The sequence below is a fragment of the Carassius gibelio genome, chromosome B20, assembly GCF_023724105.1.
Source record: "Carassius gibelio isolate Cgi1373 ecotype wild population from Czech Republic chromosome B20, carGib1.2-hapl.c, whole genome shotgun sequence".
Classification (NCBI taxonomy): Eukaryota; Metazoa; Chordata; class Actinopteri; order Cypriniformes; family Cyprinidae; genus Carassius; species Carassius gibelio.
In genome coordinates, this window is record NC_068415.1 from 3204518 (window position 1) to 3215635 (window position 11118).

An 11118-nucleotide genomic window follows, 5' to 3' on the forward strand; every position below is an offset into this window, starting at 1 on the left:
CCTAAAATATATTTAAAAAAAACTGATTCAAAATATTAGAACTACTTCAATAACAATATATATACAAAATGAACACACACACATACAAATATATTTAACTGCTTCTACAAAGTATCTGCAATTTAATTAATATTAGAATTAAACACTTTGGTTGGAGAATATAAAATATTCATGTAGATCAATATATATAGAGACAGAATGAATGTAATTTTCTATTTTAACTACACTTCAGATGCCCAGTCTCACCAGTACTGATGCCATAACCCAAAAAAACAACAGTCTGAACCCAAAGCAGTCCAGACACCCACGGCCCGGCCCCTCCAACCTCTTCACCCTCAACGACCAGCACGACTGCTCACACGTCCATCAGTGGCTCATGGACAACTTTGTGGAACTGACAGGTATATTTACTGCAAATTTACAAAGACTTTATTAGAGTCTGTGGCAGCTCCCTCTCCTGCATAATCTCGTTTACCAAGACACTGTTCGTCTAAAGCCACGTCCGTCTGTCAGAGCATAACAAGTAGCTAATTAGCGTGAGTGAAATCTCATCTCCTTCCATCCATTTACAGGGGAATATTAATATTAGCAGGGTGAGCTGAGAATTAATCTGCACGGGCAGAGATGAGCCACCGCTATCTGTCTGATTAAGCCTATTATATTTACTAATTACAGCCTCCTTTAATAATCCGGGAAGTAGCGCAATTATCAGTGAATGCTAATTATACTGTCTGCATATGAAAGATATCAATTTAGTGGCATGAGAATTTGTATTTGGGTCAACCAGAGAGGCATCGCTGGGTCTGGCTCCGAATAAGTTGTCAACACAAATTACCTGATAATAGTTTTGGCAGAAATCCTGTTGTGGTTGAAAACATCTGAGTTGTGCGGCGCTGGCTGTGCTTCAGCACCATGGACAGGGCTTGAGCGGGACCTTGTCTAGCTATTCAGCCCCGCATTAGGAAAGACAGATGATATGGAAATGAATTCTGTTAAACATAAACTGGCGTAAATATGGCATTGAAGACAGGGGCTAAGGGACTGAATGCGCAAGCTGTATAGAAGACAAAGCCACATTTATAAAACAGACAGTTCTGGCTCTCTAATCTGATCACGTCACGTTCAAAGACAATTTGCACACACCTGTGACCGCACATCAGTTAATATTAATAAAATGAATACTTTTATGCAGCAAGGATGCATTACATTCACTAAAAGTGACAATAAAGGCATTTATGATGTCACAAAATATTTCTGTTTCAACTTTCTATTCATTAAAGGATCCAAAAAAAAAAAAAAAGTGATACATTTTCCCCCAAGATTCTTTGATTTTTGTTTAAAACAACAATACGAATCAACTGTTTTATGCTGCTTCATAATAATACTAAGAAATGTTTCTTGAGTAGCAAATCAGCAAATAAGAATGATTTCTGAAGGGTCATGTGACACTGAAAAAGTTCAGCTATGCATCTCAAGAATAACTGAAATCTTAACATATATTCATATTGAAAAACTTCTTTTAATTTGTAATAATGTTTCACAATATTACTGTTTTTACTGTATTTTAAATCAGATAAATTGCACCCTTGGTGAGCATAAGAGGCTTTCAAAAACATTTTAAGGTTTTTAAAAATCTTAAGGTTTTTTTCTTTTTTTTTTTACGACCCCAGCTTTTGAATGATAGTGTGTATTATGGTAGTAATTAACTAATAACCAAAAATGAAATTATATTAAATTTTAAAAGTGAATTAAATGAAAGTAATAGAGTTCCAATGTTTATTTAAATTATTACAAAATTAAAAAAAATAATAATTTTGTAATATAAAGTTTTTAAATTCTAAATGCTTTCAGCATTTTGATTGATTGATTTATTGCTCCACATTCAATATTATTTTGTATACATTAATCCTACAATGGTTTTATTCTGATGTATTATATAAATCATTCTTCAGTAAAAACGGCAATAGTTATACTCATCTATCCATCTGTCACTGTCCAGAATCATGCATGTGTGCCTCATATATTCAGTGTGTCATTCTGTGCGTTATGTGAGCTCCGTCTGATTAGTTTTCATCCTTGAGGACTCTAATGTTGACATCAAAGACCTTCCTTCACAAAAGATCTCAATTAAATCAATCCAGCACTGATGGTGTGAGAGCGTTTCTGATACTGTTTGGGCGCAGCAGTGAAAGGACATCACTTCCTTCATCTTCTCTTCCTTATTCCTTTCTTTCCCCTCATCTAACCTAATGGGACCTTCTCCGGGTTGCTAAGTGACCCTTCTCTGTTTCACAGCCACTGATATTATCTCTCCAAACAGCCGTAATAAATTGCTTCCCTTCCCCCTTGTGGAGGCTAAATGGCCTTAAGTTTATTTTAGAGTTAAGTAAACCAGCTTTTTATTGGAGGGAATGTAACTTGATGAATTCTCATTGGTATGGATGGAATAAATTCCAGTGTTTTTCCACAATATGTTGTCCATTCCATTTTTTAAATGTGATGTGTGTACCAAACACAAAGGATGTTTGACTGGTTGGCAGGTGATGCTGTGCTGTATGGAAACACTATAGACGTGTTCACCTGCGTGGAGACGCTCATGTGTCTTGGTGTCAGTGGCCACCGGATTCATGTGGTTCATCCTCCCCAAGACGACCCAACTTCCTGTTTCCCCAACGGTTCAGTGGAGCATGCAGTGAAACAGGCTTTAGAAGAAGAGAAAGTTGACGTGCATCACAACTGCCTGCTGACTCAAATCAATGATGGACGACACACTGATCCCGTGACTTCAGTGACCTTCACCACTAACACTCAGACGCTACAACTGAAGTGTGCGGTGAGAGAACACAAAACACTCTTAAACATCACTACACAGATCTCAAGGAGCCGTATCATACATTTTGTTTTAGTGTTTATTTTTACACAATGTTTTCACACCCAAAAACACATTTCCATTAAAATCTTTGAGATCTGTAAAAAGTCTCCTCTGCTCACCAAGTCTGCATTTATTTGAGCACAAATACAGTAAAAAGAGTAACATTGTGAAATATTGATACAATTTAGCTGTTTTCTATCTGAATATATTTTAACATGCCATTTGTTGCTGAAACAAATAACTCAGATGGTCACTAACTTGCATTCGATTTTCTTAGGTGTTCTTCAGCTTCTCTCATAAAACCGTCGACTATGACGCCTTCAAGGCCATCAATGATGCCTGTTTGGTGTTCGATGGGCGTCTGGTCATAGATTCCAGCTTTCACACCAACGATCCCTCGATATACGCCGCAGGCCCCTTGACCAAATACTCCCGCCGTTACCATGCGGACCAGTGGAGCAACTCCTGCTTTAACTGTAAGGAGGTGGGGCAGAGTTTGGCATCTGTTGTCCTGCCCTTGTGTGACCCAACCCTGGAGCGTCCCTCCAGCCCACCGTCTGACCAAGACCACCTCATTCCTGCATATAATCAGGCCAAGATACAAGGTCACCATTGCTCCTTCTGAATTTCTTAAGCAGTGCCTAGAACAAAACATCGCAGTCACTTCAATGCAAGAAGAAAATTCACTCCAAACACTGTAGCAATTACTTAAAACACAGCAACAACAACAACATTCTAGAACATTATAGCATATACTAAAAAAATATACTTAAGAACGTGTAAAAATTTCTTTTTAATGCTTGACATAAATAGTCCTTAGTTCATTTGCTCTTGCAAGAATCAGTCAAGTTCTCATTGTGAGTTCATCAGATCCAGTGATCGTTTTTATTAGGATTACAACACTTTTCTCCCATTTCATAGCCGTGCAAATGTTTAAAATGTTTAAAATGTTTAACATGTGTTGCGTCACCCAGTTTTCCCCCCTAATCTAATTCTGACTGACACCAAACTATTGACAGTTCATTTGCATAATCTAATCAGGGAAAAGTGCTTATAACAGAATGGACCATCTGTTACAGAGAAACACAGCGTCTGATATGAGATAAACAGCTTTATAATCATATTTGTGGTGTCCGGGTGAAAATACTATTAATTGTGTGTTTGTAAAAACAAGATTTATGAGGAATAATTTATAATAATTCTGACATTCACAGGGGGAAGATTACCAGGTGGCTACAGTTACCTTCATGTCACAAAACCGACTGCCATCAGCAACAAAATAGAAGCTCAGAAGGTATGGTCTAAACAAAGATGAGTTTGCATTCTATCACGGCACAGTCCTAGATTACTTTAACCAAGAGTTTATGTGTAATATTAACATTTTTATTATTCGCATCCTGCAGGGTCGTGACCTTGTGACGGGCCGCACTGAAACAGGGAACTACTTCCATCTGCATCTCAGCTCGCATGATGTGGTGGAGAGCATCACGTGCCTCTCTAAGAACACACTTCCCGTCTCCGACCTCCTGTGTCTCTACAGAAAACACCAGCTGCTGCTGAATCATCTCTGCTCACGCTACGACGAGGGTTTGGTCCATGACATGTACAGGTTCAACCGCGTTACGTCAGTCTTACAGTCAGAGATGTATTATACTGTCACAGTTATTTACACTCAAAATAGACTAAATCAAGAATAAAATCAGGCCTGATTCCAAATTACAAGACATAGAACTTCACGACTAAATCTGAATTTCAAATCTACAAATTAAGAAAACGTATGATACTGCAACCTAAAGAAAATTCTTGGAAACTCATAAAAAAATTTATTTAACATGATACTCCCATTATCGTCAGTGCCAATTCTAATTAGATTTCCATTACTGTAAAAAATTACATTTCAATTTAAATAAGCATTAATGACAGAACAATAAATAATATGTTTTTTTTTATATATATATATATATATATATATATATATATATATATATATATATATATAAAATTTTTTTTATAGAAATGTTAAATGTATTTTACGGAGCCCCGCACATGACATGCAAGAAAAAAAATAATAAATTGTGTGCACGATTTACAAATTCATTCCCTCAGTGTACTAAAACGTGCACATTACTATTGCGTTCCCTCGATTTGCTAAATCGTGCGCACAATTTATAAATCAGGTGAACGAAATTGTAATCTAATGCACGTTTAAGTACACTGAGGGAACGAATTAGTACATTGTGCACATGATTTAACCTAATATTTTTCCTGCATGTTATGTGCAACATTATCAACATTATCAAATTTTAGTTTTTTTGTTTTTACAATAAAGGCAGAACAGAAGTTTTGCCCCTTGGTTTTATGGTGAAATATCTAGATCTAGACATGTTCTTTAGAGCTTTTGAGAGATTTGCACTGCAGCCCATTTTGATTGTTCTCTTCAAAACCTAAACACCAAATCAAACTAATTGTCTTGAACTGTGCACAGGATTATTTATGACACTCCAAACCATAATCATATCTGTCTTCATCTGGTCACACTTTATATGAAGATCTATTTCCGACGATGTGACCTCTGCTCCTAAACTTTAACACCGCTGACCCTCCACCCTCAGAGCCATTGTCCTGCATTACTAATCTGTTTATGCAGGTGTGCAATCTGCTGTCCACAGCGTCACGAGACAATAGTTAAGCCACCCAGCCGCGCTGATCACACTTATTAAAGTGGGATTCTTCACCGCTCTTTTGTTGTGACTCTGAATGTGGCATTACAGAAAACGGCCGATCATCAAGACCTGTGAATGTAATTGATCGACCGTGCTGCTGTATGGAGCATATTAGATGAGCATGATAAGTGGAGTGTGTGTGTGTCATTATTTACTCACCCTCACATCGTTCCACACCTGTATGCTGTTATGTTTTCCATGGAAAGCAAAAGAAACATTTCTGATGAATCTTCAAGCAGACTATCACAGCTCATAGTGACCACATCTGTCAAGCTCTAAAAAAGACAAAAAACAAACTCATGAAACATTGCATGTCTATCAAGTAGCGAACATAAGGACAACATTAATGACACAGAATGATGACCAAATTTTGATTTTTCAAGTGAACCATTTCCCTTTTTCCAGTTATTTTAGAGAGAACTGGTGCTTTGCTCTTTACCACGACCGCTTCGCTGACTTTGAACAGGAAGTTCGGCAAATCATGGACTCGGCCAAACTAGAGGTTGGTTTCCTTTACTTCTACATCTCTGTTAAAAACATTTGTTTAGTTAAAAGTCTTTCCAGATTAAGACCACTCACAATAAAGGCAAACAATGAAAAAAAAAAAAAGCATTTTTCAAAAACATAAGAAACTACACAGGTTCCACTTAAAACATAATAAGAATAAAGTAAGATTTTTATAACAAAATACAAAAAACAAGATTTTTGTGTCTTCATAGGGTGAGAGCGGTTCAGTGTCGATTCAAGAGGCTCTTCAGAAGATAGTGGATGATAAAGCAGAGTCCGATGCGTCGATGAGCCTCAGCGAGGTGTTTCAGAAGAGCGAGGCTTATTCTGCTCTGAGGAAGAGCGTTCTGGATTATCTGAAGTACAACCGATACCATCTGACTATGTATGCCCGGCCGGGAATGCTGTAATCAATTTCCATTTCATATTTACTAGTATTTATTCAGTACTTTATCTTTGGTTTCTTTATTTCCTACGTTAGCTGCACCATATGTTTGGGGGCAAACACATTGTGGGGGATGGAGCTCAAAGAACTTAAGCAAATAAATAAAGCTTCTTGTTTTTGTCAAATGCAAATGTTTGGTGTGTGTTGGGTGAAAATTCATTAAGATATCTGACTTTACTCTTTTGAAATCTTGAATGTATGTGCTGTCCAGTATTGTATTATATTATGTGGAGCTGTGAACAGTGCGGTGGGGCAGATAAGAGCAGCAGAATGAAGGGAGATCTGACCGGCTGTAAAGACGGAGCGCAGCAGCAGCTGTATGATAATGAATGTGGGGCAGAAAATCACAGACACATGATCCAGCAGTACCACGTCATATAGCTCATGAATTCTAGTATGTTTAGCTCTGGTGAGTAGTAATGTGAGCAGAGCAGATATTTTAAATAAATAAAATAAAAAGTTACATATGAGATTTCATATGCAACAAATGTATTTGTTGAAGTTAGACAAGTAAACCATCTGGCCTCTTAAACTCAAAGCTGAATGTGAACATTAAATAAAAAATCAAATTTAACAAACATAGGTTCCACCAAAATGCATACAATCACAAAATACATAAAACGGAAAAAGAAATATATATATATATATATATATATATATATATATATATATATATATATATATATATATATACATATATGCACTAAATATATATGCACTAAAATGCACATCAATAATAAAATTACATTATAAAATGTAATAAAAAATAATGAAAATGCAATACAAAACTACACATAGAGCGTAATAAAATGAAATATAAATGCAATAAAAAAATCATCTAAAATGCACATCAGATATCAGAAGTGTTTGGCAAGTAAACCATCTTGAACTTTAAGCTAAAAGTTGGATAATGTACGTGGACATAAATGTTTTCCTCTAAACTGCACATCAGGTTTAATAAAATAATTAATAAAAATCAGATGCAACAAATGTGTTGTTCAAATTATGCATGTAGCCCATCATGCCCCCAAAACGCGTATGTGAAAATAAAATAAAACGAATGCAATACATAAAAATGCTCAGCAGGAGTTATGAAATCACGTGCAACAAATGTGCTCGTCTGCAATTACATTAAGGCCATGAAGCTCTCCGAACGAAACGAAGGAGATTACGAGAAATTCCGCTACGACGAGACCGTTGCATTGGAATGACATCATCACACACGAGCACAATGCTGCTGATGGCACGAGCGAGTTTGCAGACACGAACGAGTCCGTTTGAACAGAAGGATGGTGTGCGTCTGTCCCTGCCGCTCGCGCAAGCGTGTCTTTTGTGATGCAAACGAGAGGAGCCTCTTTTATGAATTATGTATGCGTGCAATGAGTGATTAATACGTCCCGCATTCAACTGTCGCACATGTCCTGAGCCCGCGGGCGTCTGATTTATACATTTAATTAGTCGCGAGACAAATTACCCATGCAACTTGCGAGCCTTTTTGCAGCACGAACCGATTTAGGGACGTTCGGGTTAAAACCGCGCCGCTCTGTTGCCATTTCCCCTCTTTTAATTAGAAATGATGATGCTCTAGGAGTGAAGGAGCCCCTAAAGGATGCTGACAAAGGCAGGGCACGTGTGCATTGACGGAAAGCATCAAAGCGTGAAAAGAGGAGGAACCAGCGTGTGCCTAAAGCATCCTAATATAATAAACCTCAGGTACATCTGCCCGAGCAATCTGCGGACCCTCCCATCTCCAAATCCATAGGGATTCCAGCTCCATCTGATTGGACGAGGCAGCGAGGGGCGAGAACCATGTCATCATTCCTGCTTAAAAAGACTGCTGCTATGCCTCCGTGATGGAAAGATCACCGCACGCGTCCAAATATAGTACCAGGTGTGCCTCTGATTCCAACCCGTCTGAAGTGCCTTTCAGCTGGCGAAGATGCCGAGGGGATTTTTAGTCAAGAGAAATAAGAAAGCGACACCTGTTTCGTACCGCGTCCGCTCGGAGGAGGATGAGCAGGGCGCGTTTCCAGGCGCGCAGCAGAACGCGGCAAGCGCGCACCGCCCGGCGTTGCCGCGCACGCACTCGGCGCAGCCGGTGCAGTTTGGGAACCCAGAGATCGTCTACCGACCCATGTACAGTCCGACCCGACCCGTGAGCAGGGAGCACGAGAGGGCGTGTTTGGAAAGGCGCTTCAATCTCGGCTCGCCCATTTCGGCGGAGTCCTTCCCGGCGGCACCCAGTGGCTCTGATCATGCGCCGTTCGCTCCCGTGGATCTTAAAATCGGGACCAGCAACAGCACGCGAACCGGCACAACATTAACCACCAAACGGCCCGCGTCAGACGCGGAGCGCAAAGGCAAACCAGTATCCAAGAGAGCCAAAGCCATGAGGAAATTGCAGTTCGAGGACGAAGTCACCACTTCCCCGGTGCTGGGACTGAAGATCAAAGAAGGTCCTGTGGAGCAAAAACCCAGATCTCAGTGCGCAGGCGGCGACAAGCCGCTAGGAGAGTTCGTGTGTCAGCTGTGCAGAGAAGCCTACGCCGATCCCTTCTCTCTAGCCCAACACAAATGCTCAAGAATCGTCCGGATCGAGTACAGATGCCCAGAGTGCGACAAGCTCTTCAGCTGCCCGGCGAACCTGGCCTCGCACCGGCGGTGGCACAAACCCAAAACAGTGCCACAAAACCCGGAGAGCACTAAAACCCCCGCGCCCGGGAAAGACGAGACCTCCAGCGACAGAGACACTCCGAGTCCTGGACTCTCCGAATCCGGGTCCGAAGACGGGCTTTACGACTGCCAGCACTGCGGGAAGAGGTTCAAGCGTCAGGCGTACCTGAAGAAGCACGTGATGGCGCACCACGACGCGTGCGATAAATCCCAAAGCCAGGCGCCGCTGAACCTGAGCGCGTCTGAGTGCCACCTGTGCCCGGTGTGCGGAGAAAACTTCCCCAGCAGAGTGAGCCAGGAGCGGCACATCCGTCTGCTGCACTCGGCGCAGATCTACCCCTGCAAATACTGCCCAGCCATGTTCTACAGCTCGCCGGGACTCACGAGACACATCAACAAATGCCACCCGTCGGAAAACAGGCAGGTGATCCTGCTTCAGATGCCCGTGCGTCCAGCCTGCTGAAGTGCCTTAAACCAGTGCTTCCCTACCCACCTCTCGGATCTCGCGGAATCGGGTCGGGAAGCGAACTGGATGAGCACCAGATTGGACTCTTTTCAAATCTAAGCTAGTTGATCTACAACAGGTTAGACTGTTCGCTTATTTTTCTAGGATCTCCGCACAAGTGCTTTTAGCTTTTAGACCTAAGAATCCTAGAACCTGCCTTGAATTCACAGGCTGTACATACGTCTCCATCGTCTCTAGCTTTAATAGAGCTTGTGAATCTGTGGACTTTGACTGTAGCTTTCCAAACAACCTTCTGACAAGGGTTTCTCCCTTTAGTGTAGCCAGAAATGCCTTGAATTAGATCTCGACATGCTGTAAAACTGCCTTAATCATGTAAATGTTGGAGTGATTGCGGTTGCTGATAATAATTTTTATATTGTTGTTATTATTATTCTTGTGTGTGAATATGTTTGGGATTATTTATCTTTATTATTATTATTATTTATTTATTTCAAATGTTTTATTTAAATTATTTGTTTGCCTAATTCATTTGTGATTGATTTGAATTTTGTCTGGACAGCCAGATGTTTCAATTATTGATCTGAAGATCGATCTTTGTCAATTCTGAAAGTCTGAAATTCACTTTGCATTAGATACAATCGTTTAATTTATTTTTATTTTCTACATGTTCAGCGCTTGTGTGTTTCTGCAGTCCTGCTATTTGTCCAAAAATACTTAGAATGATAACAATAATAAACAGTCCAAAAAGTCAAATTAGGATCCACTCGTGATGTGACATTCCAGCAATCTGTAGTCATGTGGAAGCCCAGACACTGTGAACAGAGAAATTCATCATCATCATCATCGTCTTCAATGAAATCTGTCCAACTGGATCCTGTACCATGATACGTCTGCACTTAATAAAACACATCACCTAAAACAATCCGTTTGTCTGTGACTAATTACATCCTTATGAACAGTACAGTTATTTCACAAGACAGAACACAGTATAGTGATTTAAACAAATCAATATTTTTTTGTATAATTAATGACAAAGACAAGAGGGAATAGGCACAAGCTGTTTAAAAGCTAAAATATGACAAAAAAATGTGAAAAATTTGGTACAGCACATAAAAAAGTATAATGTACATGTTTGTAAAATGGAAAAAAAGCAGATATTTTAATAATGATATCATTATATTAAATTAATTATTAAATTAATCTTTTAATATTTAACACAAAGTTGTATTTATTTTTCTAAATCATGATATTTGTAACAATTTGAATGAATAAAGTTAATATAAATCATAATTTATACTGGGAGGGTCTGGGTTGGTTGACATCAGGAGTAGTCCAAAATTTTAGCCGAAGTTTTGGGGAATTTTTATTTAATTTTTTTTTCTATAAATACTATGATGAAAACAGAAAATAGTCTTGCTTGGTGTCGGTATGC

At 39.4% G+C, this 11118-nt stretch overlaps 2 protein-coding genes across 3 annotated transcripts in view; both read left to right on the forward strand.

Annotated features, from left to right (window-relative positions):
- cfap61 (cilia and flagella associated protein 61) overlaps positions 1-6512 on the forward strand; it is a 28561-nt gene extending 22049 nt beyond the window's left edge. For both annotated transcript variants that reach the window (XM_052586634.1, XM_052586633.1), the window contains exons 20-26: positions 233-401; positions 2541-2833; positions 3150-3477; positions 4087-4166; positions 4276-4481; positions 6001-6097; positions 6315-6512. In XM_052586634.1, coding sequence (XP_052442594.1) covers positions 233-401; positions 2541-2833; positions 3150-3477; positions 4087-4166; positions 4276-4481; positions 6001-6097; positions 6315-6512 — 1371 coding nt within the window. The remainder of the gene's footprint in view (positions 1-232; positions 402-2540; positions 2834-3149; positions 3478-4086; positions 4167-4275; positions 4482-6000; positions 6098-6314) is intronic.
- A 1733-nt stretch (positions 6513-8245) lies between these two features.
- On the forward strand, positions 8246-10608 carry insm1a (insulinoma-associated 1a). The gene has a single exon (XM_052585793.1). It carries the CDS (start codon positions 8487-8489, stop codon positions 9681-9683), a length of 1197 nt encoding a protein of 398 aa, XP_052441753.1. The 5' UTR covers positions 8246-8486; the 3' UTR covers positions 9684-10608.
- The last annotated feature ends 510 nt before the right edge of the window (positions 10609-11118 follow it).

Coding starts and splice junctions, on each gene's coding strand:
- insm1a (XM_052585793.1), top strand. CDS start 8,487: ATGCCGAGGGGATTTTTAGTCAAGAGAAATAAGAAAGCGACACCTGTT.